The sequence below is a fragment of the Barbus barbus genome, assembly GCF_936440315.1.
Source record: "Barbus barbus genome assembly, chromosome: 43".
Classification (NCBI taxonomy): Eukaryota; Metazoa; Chordata; class Actinopteri; order Cypriniformes; family Cyprinidae; genus Barbus; species Barbus barbus.
In genome coordinates this window covers 12,573,928-12,593,751 of record NC_136721.1, presented here as the reverse complement: position 1 = coordinate 12,593,751, position 19,824 = coordinate 12,573,928, and the positions used below count along the sequence as shown (strand labels likewise).

At 41.3% G+C, this 19,824-nt stretch overlaps 1 protein-coding gene across 1 annotated transcript in view; it reads right to left on the bottom strand.

Moving 5' to 3' along the window:
• Window positions 1–19,824, bottom strand: part of LOC306862838 (protein turtle homolog B-like) — a gene marked incomplete at both ends in the record, with an annotated part of 123,348 nt that overhangs the window by 52,503 nt on the left and 51,021 nt on the right. The window contains one exon of the mRNA XM_079405853.1: window positions 11,777–11,928. Within this exon, the coding sequence (XP_079261979.1) occupies window positions 11,777–11,928 (152 nt within the window). The remainder of the gene's footprint in view (window positions 1–11,776; window positions 11,929–19,824) is intronic.

Sequence of the window (19,824 nt, the reverse complement as noted above, 5' to 3'; positions counted from 1 at the left end):
TTACAGATGTCTGCCAAAGAGGCGTCGTGCACCAACGCATAGGAGGAGGCAACACTCCGTGTGGAGTGAGCCCTCACCCCGAGGGGGCACGGCTCACCTTGGGATTGGTACGCCAAGGCGATGGCATCCACTATCCAGTGGGCCAACCTCTGCTTGGAGACAGCCTTCCCTTTCTGCTGATCTCCATGGCAGACAAAGAGCTGCTCAGAGCTTATGAAGCTCCGGGTGCGGTCCACGTATATGCGCAGCGCTCTTACGGGACACAGCAACGCCAAGGCTGGGTCTGCCTCTTCCGAGGGCAGTGCTTGCAGGTTCACCACCTGATCGTGGAAGGGCGTGGTGGAAACCTTAGGCACGTATCCAGGCCGGGGTCTCAGGACAATGTAAGAGTAGGCCAGCCCGAACACAAGGCATTCTTCGCTTACTGAAAATGCTTGGAGGCCCCCGACCCTCTTGATGGAAGTGAGCGCGGTCAGGAGAGCTGTCTTAGCAGACAGGAACTTCAGCTTGACTGAGTCCAGCGGCTCAATGGGACCCCTCTGTAGTCCAGCGAGGACGATAGAGAGATAGATTTAACCTCCTGGCACCCCTCAGGAACCTCATGATGAGATTGTGCTTTCCCAGGGACAGGCTGTCCACTGCATCGTTATGAGCCGCAATAGCGACCACATACACTTTCAAGGTTGAGAGTGACGGCCTACGCTCCAACCTCACTGACGGCCTACGCTCCAACCTCACAACGCCACTCAAGTCTGCCGCGGGTGCCATATGGTGATGAGCCCCTGAGAAAGGAATGCACCAAGGAGGGGCTGTTGCGAGGAGCATGAGTTCCAGAAACCAGGTCCGGGTGGGCCAATACGCCGCAACCAACAGGACCTGCTCCTTGTCCTCCCTGACCTTGCACTTGCGCACTCTACTTGCGTAGAGCCCGAGGCCAGCTGTGAGCCAGTGCGTATGCGCCGGGGCCTCGGTCAGGGAGTAGTACAGCTGGCAGTGGGAGGACTCGCGGGAAGCGAACAGGTCTACCTGAGCTTCCCCGAATTGATTCCAAATCAACCGGATCGTCTCGGGATGGAGTTGCCACTCTCCGGGGAAGGTGAGCTGTCGTGAGAGCGCGTCGGCTGCATGATTGAGCTCCTCCGGAATGTGGATGGTGGGTGCACAGCGACTTGAGCTGTGTCTGACTCCAGAGGAGGAGATGGTGGGCGAGCTGTGACATGCAGTGTGATCATAGACCTCCCTGCCGGTTGATGTACGAAACAGCCGCAGTGTTGTCCGTATGGACCAAGACGTGCTTTCCAAACAGCAGTGGCCGGAACTGCAGCAAGGCTAGGTGCACTGCCAGCAGCTCTAGGCAGTCGATGTGCCAATGCAGTCGAGGCCCCGTCCAGAGCCCAGAGGCTGCCTTCCCGTTGCATGTAGTGCCCCAACCTGTGCTGGAGGCATCTGTTGTGACAACAACATGCCGGGACACTTATTCTAAGGGCCCGTAGAAAAGCAAGGTCCGACCAGGGGCTGAAAGAGTGGCAAAATTCAGCACAGTTCAGCACTGATTGGGCGTGAGACGCGCCATCATACTCACCGAGTCTAACTCCACACTGAGAAAAGAGATTCTCTGCACAGGGGAGAGCTTGCTCTTTTCCCAGTTGACCCGAAGCTCCAACTGGCTGAGGTGCTGCAGCACCAGGTCCCTGTGACCGCACAACTATTCTGGAGACCCGGCCAGAATGAGCCAGTCGTCGAGATAGTTGAGGATCCTGATGCCCACTTCCCGTAGCAGGTGTAAGTGCGCCCTCTGCGATCTTCGTGAAGACACGGGGTGACAGGGAGAGCCTGAAGAGGAGGACCCTGTACTGCCAAGCCTAACCCTCGAATTCAAACCGTAGGAATGGTCTGTGTCGAGGAAGGATCGAGACATGAAAGTAAGTGTCCTTCAGGTTGATTGCTGCAAACCAATCCGCTGGATGCTGGATGCATTTGATAATGTGGTTATCTTAAACGGAAGCTTGTGCAGGGCCGATTCAAGACTCGCATATCCAGGATTGGTCGAAGGCCACCGCCTTTCTTGGGTATGATGAAGTAGGGGCTGTAAAACCCCTGCCTCATCTCGGCTGGAGGGACCGGCTCAATTGCATCCTTTGCCAGAAGGACAGCAATCTCCTCGCGCAAGACATGTGCATCTCGGACTTCCACCGAAGTCTCGAGCAATGACACTGAACCTGGGAGGTCACCTGGCGAACTGAATGGCATAGCTGAGTCTAATTGTGCAAATGAGCCAGCGAGACGGGCGTCGCACACTGTCAGCCCGCGAACCCAGAGGATAAGGAAATTGCTCTTTTTTTGGGAAGGTGGGTACAGAAACAAAAAGAAACACAGGATTCTCCACCCGGCCCTCCTCCGGGGGTAGGAACGATGCTGTCCCCACCGTCTCCTGGGAAAGAGCAAAATTCCACATCTCCGGGTTGCCTGCGTAAGGGCCGCCTCGTCGTCTTCCTGGAGGACTTGGGGGCTGGCTGAGGCGCGGGGGACGCCGCACTCCTGCGAGAGGCTCGATGCCCCAGCCTAGATGCCGATTCGGCACGGGGCTGAGCGGCTCTGGAGGATGCAGGAGGGCATCCCTCGGGGCAGCGGTGGCTGACGGTGCATCACGCCGGGGCAGGATGTGCTGGATCGCCTCAGTCTGCTTCTGCACTGCCGAGAACTGCTGGGCAAAGCCCTCGACAGTGTCGCCGAACAGCCCCGCCTGAGAGATGGGAGCGTTGAGAAAGCGTGCTGTGTCGACGTCCTTCATCTCTGCCAGGTTGAGCCTGAGATGCGTTCTTGGACTACAATGGTGGACATCACCTTCCCGAGGGACCGCGCCGTGCACCGCAATCGCTCTCTCCACCTGGGGAATGTCCTCATACCCCCTGGCTGCCCCACCCTCGAGGGTAGTGGGGACTGAGGAGGCAGACGAGTGGCTTCTGGCCTTGAAAGGGGCCGTTCACGACATCGTCAGCTCCTCATGTACCTACGGGAAGAAAGGCACCGGGGCAGAGTGCGGTTGTGAGCCATGTCCCGCATCGATAAACCAATCATCCAGCCGCGAGAGCTCGGGACTGGGTGGTCTATTGACTTCCAGTCCGATCCCCGTAGCTGCCTGAGCAAGCGTGGCCGTCAGCTCCGGGTCCGTTCAGTAGTGGCGACCACACCCGAGGGGGGCAGCCCTGCCGAACTGTCATCCTCGGAGGACGAAAGCCCATCCCCTGATGCTGCGATCGACATCGCATCCTCGGGCGGCGCGCTAAATGAAATGCTGGCGGTTCCGCGGGACGGACCAGCGAAATCACCCGACAACCGGACACGACGATCACTGCGTGAGGAGTAAGATGTCTGTGGGGACGTACCTGGCGGAGAAGCTCTTACTGTGACCCTTAGATCTCCCAGAGCGCCAGAGCGGTCCTTTGCTTGAGTCAGAAAGACTGGGCCGGGTGGCAGCAGAGGGTGCCAATCTTTTCAGAAAAGAATGGCGAGATCGCAGCGCCGTCATGTTCATACGCCCACAACAGGCACATGAAACATCCACGAATGAGTCTTGCCCAGATTTTGTCCGTCATCCGCGGACAGGTAACGACCGCAACCAAGAGGATACGGATGGAACGGCATCTTGAAAATTACGCGAGCCATTCCATGATTTGCTCTTTTAGAATTTGCTCTTTCAGTTGAAGTGCCCAGGGGAATCGCTGCTGCGAGGGACTCCGCTGATCGCACCGTAACGCCAACCGGGAAAATAAAGAGGTGGAAAGGCTTTGTGGAGATCAGCACTCTTCTCATCCACTCGGCTCCGAATTAAAAATCTGATGAGTGGATGCACCTGTCGCCCTTTTATACCAGTATGCACGGGGAGTGGCTCAGGTATGCAAAATCCACTAGCCAATTTCATTGGCATTTTCTCTTATCATGTCGTCATGTCGACATAACTCGTAGTGACCGACAGATAGGGAACTTTCTTTAATAACATCCATTTAAAAAAAAAATTGTAAAATGTATTTAAAGTTAATAGTATATTCACTATAAGTCAGCAAGGTAAGGAAAAAAACCCTTTCCTCACTTTTGAATACAATTCGCTGCCAATCATAATCTCATGGGAAATACGTGACCGGATACAACTAGTCTTGGAACAGCATAACAGTTTTACTGCTCTCCGTAGACAGACCTGACAGGTAAGGGACTCGACAGAGCATCTTTTCTCCCCGGCCTGTCAGAACTGGATGGTTAACGATACATGAGGGTCACTTTACTGCTGCCGGCCGAGCAGGTGAAGAGTACTTTGAGAAAAAAAGTGCAAAAGTGGAGATAGATGACATAGATTCATGGTAAAGTAAAGGCTTCGCTGAGGGGGTTCTCTGATGAATTATTCAGCATTCCATCAGACGGGGTAATAGCAAGACCTACTAGCAAGCATCATCATCACAGTTCATGTGATATCAAGCATGTGTGACTTTCTCCTTAGAAGACTTTCACCTTGAGGCAAATATTTCTTGGATGTTAGACTTTAGCTTTTGATTTGAAAAATCCCAAAACATGTGCACTGCTAAGAGCCAGTTAAGTAATACTAAAACTATGAAAAATAGTTTTTGGTATTTAAATAAATAAAGCTGTAATAAAATAAAATGAATTAAAATAAAATAAATTCATTCAAAATAGTTCATTCAAAATATTGTCCGACCCGAGCCTGTCTTTTTTTCCCCCTTCTCCCAAAACAGCTTATATTGTTTCATCTATTAAAATACTTCAGTTTTGTATGAAATGGCAAAGTGATTGTATTTTGTTTCGTTATTTTATTAAGTTAATTTAGAAAAACGTTTGGAGCATTTTTTTATTTGTTAAATGTAAGTTTTTGTTTTTTTAACGTAACGACCAAGCGGCCAGCGGCAGACAGTGAGTTGATCATAGCCTATGTTTGATATATTTAGCCTTCTCAAATTATCACGACTTGTCTAAAACTAAATCTATAGTTATAAAACAGCTCCACAATGTTAGTTTAAAGGCTTAACCTAGGTTAATGTGCACTGATGCATATCCAGTCCTTTGTGCGAAGAGTGCAAGCTGAAGCGCACTTTACAGCAGGGTGTAAAGTGCTGAAGCGCACTTTACAGTACTAATTTCACTCGCGCCCCCCCTCAACCCCCCCCCCCCCCCCCCCCCCCCCCGAGCCCAAAGTGTGCGAACATCATTCACATATTGTTTGCTGCGATTCCAGTGAAGAAACACAAAACATATAACCAGCTTACCTGATTCAGTGTGATGGCTGAGCCTGTTTCTGAGATAACAACATGCCAATCCGTGGTTGGATTTCTGACATGACTAACCGTAAATCATTTTACACCATTCTCACTGTCACCTAACAGCGGGAGTCAGATTGCCCCCTAGCGGATGGCTGAAGATTTGAAAGCTCGTATTCATAAATCTTCAAGGCAATGTCTCTGAATTAATTGATGCTCGCGCCCCCCTTGACAGGTGCTGGCGCCCCCCACAGGTTGAAAACCCCTGCTTTACAGGACATGGACGCGCCAGAGCGATCACTTGCATTGGAAATATTTCAAATACGTTGTCATTTTTGCTCATAACGGTAAGAGTAATAGGCTTCATTGTTTGGAACTGTAAAGGGCCTACTTTTATTTGTGTGCACTCAAAATATCAACAAAGCATGCAATAAAGACATTAAATAAAGGGGAAAAAGCAGTTTCGGTTTTGAGCAGGAGCGCTTCTGAAAAACTCTAAAGGCGCATCCATGAGGAGACAGCGAGTCAGGATCATCATCGAATGCATGGATGATCCAAAATGCAGCTTTTCCCAAAGCATTGGAAACTTTTATTAGTAACCACGCCCCAAATTCTTCCTGATGCTCTGCATGGTCAACTGTCACCTGTATGCTAATGCGTGCGAATATGCGTTGCGAATAAGGCGATGTGTAATATTTATAATATAATCAGTATTTCATACAGTCGCCATGTGTGCTCTGCGCGTAATATGGGCACAGTTAAAGGAGAGAAGCTAAATGAGCCTGACCCGAGCCCGATCTGTAAAAAAAAAAAAAAAAAGGCCCGAGTCCGGTCTGAATGGACTCAGCAGGTCCCGACGGGCTTGCAGACCTCTAGTTCCTAGCCATATCAGCCTAGAAAATCGCAACTTTTCATTTTCCGTCGGTCTTAGTGCACGATGTAACTACAGAAGAGTCAAGTTTTAAGTAAGAAAATTATCGAAACTCTTTGGTCATTTTTGAGCGAGATGCTAATGGTCTAATCCGATTCAATGATCTATGCTAAGCTAAGCTAAAAGTGCTACCGCCAGACCCGGAGATCGGCTGAATGGATTCAAAAACGGTAAAACTCAACTGTTTATCTCTAGGGGAGTTGTAAAATGAGCCTATTTCCAAAAAAAGTGGAGTGTTCCTTTAACAGGAAAATGCTAACCAACCAAACCTTGACCCTTTGACATGAACATACACACTCTGCCGCTGAACATACATGCCTTCAGTCTACAAATGGGCAGCATGAGGTTAAGCGGCTAATTTATTCAACAAACGGCAGCAGCTTGAGACTCCGCTGTGGATCCCAGACTCCATAATTACGCTAATTACACAGACGGAGATGCATGGCCATGCTATGGCAGACCCAACAACAACACACATCTAATAAATCATAGCACACCACTTCAGAGTAAATAAAAAACTATTTCTATGATTTATATCTATTATTTAGCATTATTCAAAGACTCCATCCCACCTTCCATTTATAATTAACCCTGATATTAGATAAATTAATCTCTATTTAAGGAGTCACTTGAAATAAAAATGGTTAAATCTCTGAAATACAATCACATTATGGAAGTAAAGCAGGCTTTAAAATTCATGACTTAAAAGGAACATTATTCTGATTTGTTGTCAGTAAAACGATCATCGTGTATATTTGTCCAGTTTGTCCGATTTTAAATTTTTTGGCATCAAATCAAGTTTTAGACATTCTTCTATTTGCCTTCTCACTAGTTTGTTGGTTTGATGACTTATTACTCTTTCACAAAGACTTTTTGAAAATCTCTATAGGAAAAATGAATGGGAAAATGAAGTATCCTGAAAAACTGGGCCAGCTCTGTTGAACTTTATGGAAGTACATATGACAAAAATAGGTGTTGATTTAGGATGGGATTAAAAGAGGTAAATATGTATTAACCTACCAAAGAATTACACTTCAAACACATTCAGCAAAAACAATAACCAATTGTAAGCAGAACTTGTCTTCTTCCCTCTGTAAACAACATTAGAGATCTAGTCAGTCAAAACAATGCTCTATTTCGACTGAACAAAGAGCTCGCCATCATTCAAATTAACAAGCAACGAATACCGTTGTTCCTCTCCTGATGTTATCTCACCTTACTTCAAAAGTGTTCAATCACTAAACAAAGCTTGTCGCTGACAGGCTGTCATTTTTCTGCTGTGTGTGAGGAGATGGAGATCTCTCGATGGGCTCTTGTAAATCAATCTTTTTTCAGGCAGAGAACTGAGCCATCCGTTCCTGTAGGAATCGCTTTGCTTAGTCTTCAGTAAGCAGATGGTTTATATTCTGGAAGCATTTGATGGTTAGGTTCAGTATGTTTGGTTTGCCAGTTTTGATGAGCCACAATCAATGGATCGCTTGTGAGAAAAGAGCTTGTGTTTTTTTAGTCGCTGTTTTTGACAAGGGAATCTAAAAGTCTGTTTCATATCACAGGCGGCTCAATTGATGAAATATAAAAGATGTCACTCGAGTCGAGAAATTCCAGTAGTATTGAAATACTAGGATGATTTATTTGGTTGCTAATTACACAGCACTGTGAACATAATAGGCCCAAGGGACGCCTCTATGACACATAGTTAAAATGAGCACAGTTACGAGCACCGAGATGGACATTGGGCTAGTGCTAAATGACTAGGGAATATGACAGGGTTGAGGGGGTTAATTAGCTCTTCCTACAGGCCGTGTGATTACCGTGTTAAAACTGCTGCTTCATTTCTTCAGTCTAACAGAGGAAGTTTAAAACATACAGCAGGGAAACTGAAATTGCTTTGCTTAAAGGCACTTTTAGACAAAAGTATGGAAAACCATCTGAAATATGACTAATCCCGATTAGACTAATGACTAATTATTAGGGACAGTCTAAATGACCCTGGTGGCAATTTTAGAGGCAGTCCCTCAAACCCAATGCAGCTTCAAAGGGCTCTACACGAACCCAGCTGAGGAATAAGGGTCTTATCTAAATAATTGGTCATTTTCTTAAAAAAAAAAAAAAAACATTTATATACTTTTTAACCACAAATGCTCATCCTGCACTAGCTCTGCAACGCACATGCGCAACTTCACGCATTACATAATCACGTTGGAAAGGTCACGTGATTAGTTCTTCGTCTGTGTACTTCGGTTCAATAAGGAAGGGTACCCTTACCAAAAAGTAGTATACTTCAAGTTTATTTTATTAAGTACACTTAAAGTGCAAGTATATTTTTAAGTATACTAGCAAGTATACAAATATCAGTGTACTAGTAGTATACTTGTAAGTGTACTATTTCAATACACCTTGGGACTAAATTGGCCCACTTTCTAGTATATAAAAGTACACTTTTAAGCATACTTAAGTATAACAGTAGTAAACTTTGAGTAAACTAGTTTACATCAAAGTTTTTAGCTTGTACTGCAACTATACTAAATGTGAACTTATAGGTATACTGATAGTTTACTAATTAAATACTTGTAGTAGCATTTTTAGTACACTTTGAAGTATAGTCTCAGTAAACTACTAGTTAAGTAGTTTTATACTGCAAGTATACTCATAAGTTTTCTTTAAGTGAACTTTACATCATACTTTAAGCATACTACTATGTGTCTATTTAGGTATCAATTTGTATATATTTTGTCGTATGAATAGACCTATCTGAACATACATTTTGCTTGTAAACAAAAACATTTTATTCTAGTTTCATTCAGTCTTTTTTAAACACTTGAATGTGTGTAAGTTTTATAAATAAAAAATAAAGAAATAATATTGTGAACAAAAAGCTGAAAAAAGACTATGAATTGGTTATGATTCAGAATGATAATCAAAACGTAGATGGAGTCGATCAACACCCCAACTTGACAGTCATTACTACCTCTTCATTGGTCGACATTTTATTCCATAATGTTACTGTCAATCCTTGTCTTGTGTTTCCCCTCCTCTCGTGTCCCTATTTGGCCATCCTCGTTCCTTTCATGATTAGTTGATTTGTCCCAAGCCCTGCGTTTGATTAGCCCTCACCTGTTTCTGTTCTTCCCCGTTAATTTCCCTGTGTTTATAAGCCCTGTGTTTCCTAGCCCCTGTGTCCGGTCATCACGTCAGATGTGTTCGTCTCTCCCCATGATCCCTGTTTGTCTGCTGGATTCTAATAAAGAACCTTATAGGAACCTTCACGTCTCCGCACCTCCTTGTATCCCGAGAGGGAACGTGACAGTTACACAGTTTTGATGCTGTTTAAACACATGGAAGCATCTATTGTAAAAGTAGACAAAGTATACTGTCCTATTTTTTGTTTAAAAGAAGTATACTAATAGTGCACTTGAATAAACTTCTTTTTCATAAGGGTAGGGTGAAAAACTCGATCTCATTTTCCCCTCCAACTTCAAAATCGTCCGACATCGTTGTTTTACCTTTTTTTTGTAAAGGCCGTTTGATTTTCTTTGCACGTTGCATGAAGACGAGCTAGTGCAAGATGAGCATTTGTGGTTAAAAAGTACATAAATTTGTATTTTTCTTAGAAAACGACTACTCCTTTAAATCTGGTTATTTAAATTAATAATAATAATTAAATCAAACCTAAACAAAAATCTTTAAAACTGCAAGTGAGCGCTGCATGTGGCACTTTCTCTGCACGTCACTTGTTTGTAGTTTAAACACAGACGCAGCAATTGAATTGTACTGGTGGGCCACTGATAACCTCATGGAGGGCTGGATTTGGGACCGTGACAATGGTAGATGGGACAGAGGAAAGGAGGAAGAAGTAACGATAGAGGAAAAGAGATGACAAAGTGCCTTTGACCTGTCATTTCCACTGTCATCAAATATCCTGAGCCCTCACTGTGACAACTCCAATCCTGTATTTGTGCAGAGAAGGATATCAATCAAACACCACAGGAACTCTTCAGGATCCACAACACTATGTCTGTCACATACTAAAGTGTCACGATTTCACATATCACAGCAAAACCAAATATGCTTTAATACAAATACCAAAAACGCTAATTTAAAACCATGGCAAGTATTTCTCATTTAATTAAAAATGAATTTCTACAAGCTTTTACACAATATTTATTTGCTGCTCTACACAAACCCATAGCACACAGCCATATGAACATCTCTTCTAACACCTATATATCTCTAATATATAATCACTGAGAGACAGAGCTCAAACACAGTTAGACATGACTCAATGACTACATTGACACTAATGGATGCTGGACCACTGAAGCGCTGGTGTCTTCAACGTACACAATCACACACACAGACAGAACTGTCCCAGCTGAGAGGAAGTAAGTTGATAATAGCACAATGTTTTCTTCTCCCGGAGTCGATAGTACAAACATGTATCATTTTTTCATCTGTCAGAGCTCTGTATTCTGAACACAGTCTCTGTCTGTCATGTATAACTTCACTGTCCTGTTCGCTCAATTAGGTAACTGACTGACAGTGTGCTTTTTTGAGGCCAACCTTGGCTCTGGCTCATTACTAATGCTAGAAACCTTGACCTTAAGCTCTAAATTGGCTGCAATATCTCATGATGACTTGATGGAACATATAGCATTAGTAAATGCACTAATGATGGCGCCTGTATATTGTTTTAACAATTACAACAAATATCTCTGAGGTCAAATGAGTCTAAGGTCATGGTCTGATGTTACACAAACAAACTATAACATCTGCTTATCTTCATTTTTTTCTGCATTTATTAAATGGGACAAAACAAAAATCACGTGACACTGAAGACTGAAGTAGTGGCCACTGAAAATTCACAGTAATAAATTACATATAAAATACATTATAAAATTGCACTAATATTTCATAATAGTACTGTTTTTACAGTAATTTTCTTTCAATAAATGCAGATTTATCTAAAAAAAAAAAACAACATTAAAAAATCTTACTGACCCCAAACTTTGAACAAACTAAGCTGCAAAACATGGCCATTCCGAACCGTGAGCACATTCATTTAAACGGAGAGAGCAGTGTTGCCAGATCACACTAGAAAAATTGGTATAAAAAAAAAAAAGACTCAAATTAAGTGGCTTTCCACACCAAAAATAGACTAATGAATATGTATGCAAATAAAATGCTTAATTTCATTAATCTTATTGCAGCATAAATTTGCATAACATGTATGATGAAAAAAGCCACAGATAAAATGTCTTGCATGAAGTAACAAATGTAATTTAATTTAAATCTCTCACGACCGCATTCTGGAAATATCCTCTTTTTTCCCCCTCTTTTTTAGGAAAAATCCTTTTACTTTTTTTTTTACTTATAAGCACTTAAAAAAAAAAAAAAAAAAACCCAGAAAAAAACAAGGCCAAAATCATTTATTGTAAGGGAATAGGGCAACACAGCACATGACATATTTAGTATTAATTAACATGCACTGCCCCGATGAAGGTTCGATATTTTTTGTTTTTGCTTTTTTAACTAGACATCTGGGGGACAAACACTTAACATTCCTAGAGATGTGTTTGCTCACCTTATACTTGCTGCTGTCCTGTACGGGGTCTCCCTCCCTGAGCCAGCTGACTGAAGGTTTGGGATTCCCGAAGGCCGTGCAGCTCAGAGTGATGCTGCCCCCCTCTTTGGCCTCCACATACTGCGGTGGTGTATCCGTGAAAGTTGGGGGAGCTGCGACACAGAGAAACGATGTGAAAATGTCTGTTCTCCATTATTCCCTGAAATAAATCAGCCTGGCGATAACAAGACAGGTTCATTCAGAACAATATTATGTCCTGTGATATACAGTCAGGTCCATAAATATTGGGACATCGACACAATTCTAACATTTTTGGCTCTGTACACCACCACAATGGATTTCAAATTAAACGAACAAGATGTGCTTTAACTGCAGACTGTCAGCTTTAATTTGAGGGTATTTACAAAATCAGGTGAACGGTGTAGGAATTACAACAGTTTGCATATGTGCCTCCCACTTGTTAAGGGACCAAATGTAATGGGACAATTGGCTTCTCAGCTGTTTCATGGCCAGGTGTGTGTTATTCCCTCATTATCCCAATTACAATGAGCAGATAAAAAGTCCAGAGTTCATTTCAAGTGTGCTATTTGCATTTGGAATCTGTTGCTGTCAACTGTCAAGATAAGATCCAAAGAGCTGTCACTATCAGTGAGGCAAGCCATCATTAGGCTGAGAAAACAAAACAAACCCATCAGAGCGATAGCAAAAACATTAGGCGTGGCCAAAACAACTGTTTGGAACATTCTTAAAAAGAAGAACGTACCGGTGAGCTCAACAACACCAAAAGACCCGGAAGACCACGGAAAACAACTGTGGTGGATGACCGAAGAATTCTTTCCCTGGTGAAGAAAACACCCTTCACAACAGTTGGCCAGATCAAGAACACTCTCCAGGAGGTAGGTGTATGTGTGTCAAAGTCAACAATCAAGAGAAGACTTCACCAGAGTGAATACAGAGGGTTCACCACAAGATGTAAACCATTGGTGAGCCTCAAAAACAGGAAGGCCCGATTAGAGTTTGCCAAACGACATCTAAAAAAGCCTTCACAGTTCTGGAACAACATCCTATGGACAGATGAGACCAAGATCAACTTGTACCAGAGTGATGGGAAGAGAAGAGTATGGAGAAGGAAAGGAACTGCGCATGATCCTAAGCATACCACCTCATCAGGGAAGCGTGGTGGTAGTGTCATGGCGTGGGCATGTATGGCTGCCAGTGGAACTGGTTCTCTTGTATTTATTGATGATGTGACTGCTGACAAAAGCAGCAGGATGAATTCTGAAGTGTTTCGGGCAATATTATCTGCTCATATTCAGCCAAATGCTTCAGAACTCACTGGACGGCGCTTCACAGTGCAGATGGACAATGACCCAAAGCATACTGCAAAAGCAACCAAAGAGTTTTTGAAGGGAAAGAAGTGGACTGTTATGCAATGGCCAAGTCAATCACCTGACCTGAATCCGATTGAGCATGCATTTCACTTGCTGAAGACAAAACTGAAGGGAAAATGCCCCAAGAACAAGCAGGAACTGAAGACGGTTGCAGTAGAGGCCTGGCAGAGCATCACCAGGGATGAAACCCAGCGTCTGGTGATGTCTATGCGTTCCAGACTTCAGGCTGTAATTGACTGCAAAGGATTTGCAACCAAGTATTAAAAAGTGAAAGTTTGATTTATGATTATTATTCTGTCCCATTACTTTTGGTCCCTTAACAAGTGGGAGGCACATATGCAAACTGTTGTAATTCCTACACCGTTCACCTGATTTGGATGTAAATACCATCAAATTAAAGCTGACAGTCTGCAGTTAAAGCACATCTTGTTCGTTTAATTTGAAATCCATTGCGGTGGTGTATAGAGCCAAAAATGTTAGAATTGTGTCGATGTCCCAATATTTATGGACCTGACTGTACGTGTCTTTTACAGAACCTATTGAAGTATGACTCAAGCCTCATCACTAATGGGAGCCATAGGAGTTCAGAAAGCCATCGGAGCTGTTAGCTCATACCTGTGAATAAGAGGGACTCCTGGTCATAGTTCTGCCTCCTGCATACATATGTGCTCATTCATGAGCTCTTAGTATACAGTATATGAGCTCTCTGCCTGGCATCTCTCTCATTGTTAATAATTCTGCTCCTGCTTAATGGTCAGTTGATTTAGGAGCTAAAATTTCAATATCTAGCCTGGGGTGGCCATCATGTTCGAGCGCTGGACAGCACAGCACTGAATGACAGAACAAGTACAATTCAACAGTTCTTCACAGTTTTGCTAATTTTTTAATGTATTAAAGGTTTGAAATTAATTATTTGCCACAACTGCTAATGGTGGATGATCAGAGAACAGTTATGATTACTCTAAATGAATAAATAAAACCAAATAATTGCAAATAGATTAATAAAACGCACGGCAATAAAACACTTAGATTTTAATTCATTTGTGACCATTTACATCACAAAAAAACTTTGCATAAATATTAATTTTATTAAAATATTAAATATTCTTAAGGCATGCATTTTTATTGTAGTATATGAATATTTGTATTTAATATACAGCAAATGAATGGATCATTAAATATTATTATGTACTTTTTTTATAAACAAATCATATACAACAGTGAAATTCATAGCTGGACAGAAATATTTTATTGGAATTTGTTTATATATATATACACACACACACACACACACATACACACACACACACACACATGCATATTTTCTTTTATGGAATACCACTTAAAGAGTTTTTTATTATTGCACAATTTATTTAATATATCAATTTTAACATTACAAATAATTTAAACAATTATAAACATACACATACATTATAAAGCTCAGATAACAGGCTATCAGACATAAATATGGAGTAAAGCAAGCATAAAGTGGCACCATACCAATTTTTGTGAGATTGCCTGGTTACAGTGTGCAGCTCAACGTATCTCTTGTGTGTTATAACTTGAAATGGGTCTAGTTTTGTGACACACAAGGGGGAATTATGTTGTGCTGCATGATATGTTATTCAAAACTATCAAAATACTGGTGACTCGTTGCACAACTGGTCATATTTCTTATTGTGTCTCTTGAAATTAATTTGGTGGTTACTCAATTATTTCTAGGCACAATGATAGACGTTTGAGCAGAGGATGACAAAGGAACACTAGGGAGAAACATTTTTTGACTCAAACTTGTTCAAATATTTAAGACAGCACTGAGACAAGAGGGTCACACATTACCACAGAGATCACAGGAACATCTTGCTCTCAAGGAGCACAGAAGATATGGGTTTACTGATATCTCTGCACTTACAGAGACCTGGACTGAACCTTCTCAAGCCAAGCATCTATTATACATGACTCTAAATGTCAGGCTGTCTGTGAAACCACCTTGATCCAGCCTTCTTGATTTGAACTGGTCTGATTATAATACTAATTTCCATACCTTGTTTTTTTTAGCACTGCTTTATTAAAACTTAAGTGTTTTCAGTTTTTTGAAGGAACCCCCCAGATCTGATGGCACATGACCAGAGTGCTAAAGGCAACATTTCTGAGGCCAGCCGCTAAGACATCTGTGCAAAACACGCCTCCATCTGCTGCGAGTCTCCATTTACTGCCTTACACACTCTGACACACTGCTGACCTGTGATGTTGATTAAACATAAACACACACCCAAGAAATCCTGAAGGCACAAGCACTCTATAGGCTAATGAGGAGGATGTGTGCCTTACATGAAAAAAACAGCCTCATCTGTGATTGTCTCATGTTTCATAGTCACAGAGAGCAGCTAATTGATATGGGCGTCTAAGTTTGCCTTTGCTTTTCAATCTAAATTCCCATTAGTGGCTAAACATTCAGGTGAATCCACTTGACATTAGTTAAATGCCTGCCACAGCACACCAAATGGAGGGAGAGCAACTGCCCAACACCTGCTGTGTATACAAATCACTGAGAATATGTCTCACCAGACTGAAATGCCTTGCTCTACATATTACTGTGATTTAGCGAATAATTCAATATGTTTAAGATTATCATTCTGTCAATATGAAATTAGGCGACCTAGTGAATTTTGAAATGGTGTTTTATTTGGCCATCATGATTTGTTCCTAAAATATTGGAGCTCTAGGGCATGTTTATGTGTGACAAATTTTAAAGTGAAAAAAGACAGACAATGAAAAACTAAAAAGGAATGTAGGGGAAGACTTGTTTTATGAATGAGGAATTGATGGGATCATGAGAAGCGTATGTGGAGAATATTAGGTTTTTGCTTTTTTGTTTGTTTGTTTTGATTTTGTCATAAAACAATGCATTTTGTAAATTTTGTTTTTAGGGTCACTTCAGTAGCAAAAAATAAATAAAAAATGTGTGAATTGGTATTCAGTTCATTTGAAAACAAGATTCAACAATGAATTTGCATTATTTACAACATGACATTACCATTGAGACGTTTGGGGTAATCAAGGCTACATTTATTTGATCAAACATACAGTAAAATAATAATATCATGAAACTTATATTGCTTGTATTTCTTATTAATCATGCAATTCTAAATATTTTTTTTCTATTTTAATATATTTTAAAATGTATTTTTTTCCTGTGATGGCAAAGCTGAGTTTTCAGCAGTGATTCTAATATGCTGATTTGCTGCTCAAGACATTTTTCTAATTATTATCAATGTTGAAAACAGTTGTGCTACTTAATATTTTTGTCGAATCTGACAAAATCTTTACAGGATTCTTTAATGAATAAAAAATTCAAAAGAACAATTTATTTGAAACAGAAATCTTTTGTAATAATGTAAATGTTTTTACTGTTATTTCTGATTAACTGAATCTATCTCTGTTTTATATATATATATATATATATATATATATATATAATATATATAATACAATATCTTAAAAATAAGGCACAATGAACTGCATTATTTTGAAGGAGTTTTCCTTTGATTTTACCTGTATTTTTAATTTTGTACTGCATTGCATTGTGTTTTCAAATGAATGGAAATGTCCATAAAATTAAAGGATAATGCCCTGGTAGAAAATCACCTGTACATTTTTGTTTATTGGGGGGGATTTATTGCCCAGCTATAGTGTTAACACAACCAGTATGTAGTAATTCACAGTCCTGCTAGGCTTGAGAAACACTGAGTGGACAACAGAGCCCTTCAACAGGTTGTGTTTATCTGTGCGGCCATAACAGAAGCTATTTCTCCTGTGAATGAAGCACACAAGAGCCTCTCACTGAACCCCATTACAGCGTGAAGTTGTGTCTTCATAATTATGTCCTTTTATTATTTCAGCTAACACACAGGCAAACAGTGAGAGTCCTGGAATAGAGCTGTTGAATTTGCCAAACGATCACCTGCTCACCCTCTGCGCATACACACACACCTTTACGAAAAAACATGCACACACAAGTTTTGTCTTCGACGCTGCATAATAATCCCTCCGATATTTCCAGGGCTTCGAGGCAAGATGACATCATCTCTTTTGCAATCTCTTTTGAGTGTGCGTGTCAGCCGGCAGCCGGTGATAAAATCACAAGCTCTTATCACAGGCACAGATTGTGAGAAGAATTCAGCTATAATAAGGCTCTGTGGTTACACCGGCCACACAGGCAGATGTTTTAGTGCACACACACACACTAACAACACACGCATTGCACCAGTGAGAGCTAATTGGCAGGAGAAGCATGAAGAGCAGGCTGCGTGGAGCTAGTCCCACAGGTACATCTTCATCCTGCTCATCTTCTTCTCAGGATCCTGTACTGAGTCGAGCATCTGTGTGAATGCTGCCTGCTGGATTACACCTCATCAGATCAAAAGACCTGTTTACACACATGCAAATATACGTGAACCTCACCAGCTGTACACACCGGAATGAAGCTGTTAACTGTCACATATCTGAACCTCAGGGAGAACCCAAGCAATGTGAGAGTTTTGAATGTAGAAAGGTCTAAATAAGTTGGAATTTACACTTAGTATGAATCTACATGTCATACATTGAATAGAATTTCAGGATAATAAAATAAAATATATATATAAAAAAATCCAGAGTTCCACAAATAAAATGTTAAATATGTATTATTATTTATTCTGTATTATATACTGCTATTTTAAATGTGTCATATGATGCAATTTCAAGTTTTCCTTTCTCTTTGGAGTGTTTCAAGCTGATTATGCATAAATAAGATCCCTGAAGTTGCAAAGACTAAAGTCTCAAAACCAAAGAGATATTCTTTATCAAAGTTAAGACTCTGCCACACCCCCCTAAAACGGCTCATTCAAACACGCCCCCACATGTCTACGTCACGATGTGGAAATATTTGCGTAATGCCGCCCAAATGTTCACACAAAGAAAGAAGGCTTGGTTTCAGTAACCACAGTAGAGTTGATGCAGACATGACAGGGAGACGCTGTGTGTTTCTAGGCAAAAGCACTTTATTTGGCCTTCCGAAAGTAGATGCATTTAGGAATCATTAAGATTACTTACAACTAGGGCTGGGCGATATATTGCATGCGCATCTCGTCAGTAAAGCCGGTTCCTTGATTAGCGCTAAATCTCCATCAGCTGTTTTCAAATGAAGCGGCATTTAATACACGGAGGCGTAGTTCACTGACAAGCTACGTAATATCAATTTCATTATCGGTGTTCGGCCAATCACAATGCACTGTGCCAGTTGGCCAATGAGAGCAGACTGCGCTTGTCGGAAGGAGGGACTTTGTAGAAAATGACTGGTTTGAGAGAGGCGCGGCTTAGAGGGCCTACAATAATGTACAGTATTTGAAAAATAATGTGTTTTTTTAAACATTAAAGCATGTCAACATATTCTGTTACACCAAATACACAAAATAATGATCTTTAAAAAAGCTTCATATAGCCCCTTTAAATTATGTCCTTTTATTATTGCAGCTAGGAGCTATTTTTAATTTATTAATTTATAACCTATTTTTCATCTTAATAATTCACAATGGTACATTTCACAGGTCTAATCTGTTTTAATCTTTAAATTATCTTAACATCTTCCTTCTGCACTTGCATAGTGCTAACACTTGCTATGTGGCACTATCCGAAAATTCAACCAATGACATGTGTTTGGGGCGGGACTATCTGTTTGCCCAACCAATGGCAGATGGGAGTGTTCCGGAAACATCATTTAAATGAAATAAAAATTAAATATATTAAATATTTAAGTTATATTGTAAACTTTTAGTAAATAGAGGAAGATACTTGGTTATCACCACCTCTATCTATCTATCCATCTATCAAAATAAATACCTTTATCTGGGTAACATTAGTAGCAAACTGCCGAGTGTAACACTCAACCATTAATCGATCTGTGTTTAAAATGCATGCTACAGTCATGTGACCATGACAGGAAGCTGATTTTAATTCGGCGGCTGTTGCTGCTGTCAAGGTCACATGATCTACTCAAGTGAATCAATAGAGACATTCAATACAGCACTTCACCTCATTATTACATATTACGTCTATGCAGAAACACACAGACTCTGACAGACCTGTACCGTTAGATCATGCTGCTCATATGCTCCTTCAAAAATCATTTAAGCAGCTGAGGTGTTATTCACATAACAGATCCCTTTTTATGATTCATTTCTAATATTTAACAAAAGAAACACACTTGAACAAAAGCATAAAATTGTAATGGCTCAAACGAATGTAGTGTCTTTGTTAACGATGGAAGATAAGAGGCAATTCAAAGAGCCAATTATAGCTGCAGCAAAGCACTATTCCACAAAAGGAAACTGTCTTTTTTGTATTTGGGAGGTTATGTGAATGTAACCAAATTTTAAGTCTAGTCACATATGGAGGGCCCATCGGTGAGCAAACTTATTTTCTTATCTCTCAGACACTCTTGGTCAAACACAGATTAAATGTGAGCGATGCATACTGAGAAGCAGGCATGTGCACACATAGACATAAAAGGGGGCTTTTCCCCACCAAAAAGAAACATGATTACAAATGTGATATTGATTTTATAAAGCAGTTAAATAAACAAGAATTTAATATTAACACTGTTTTTGCTCTATTTCG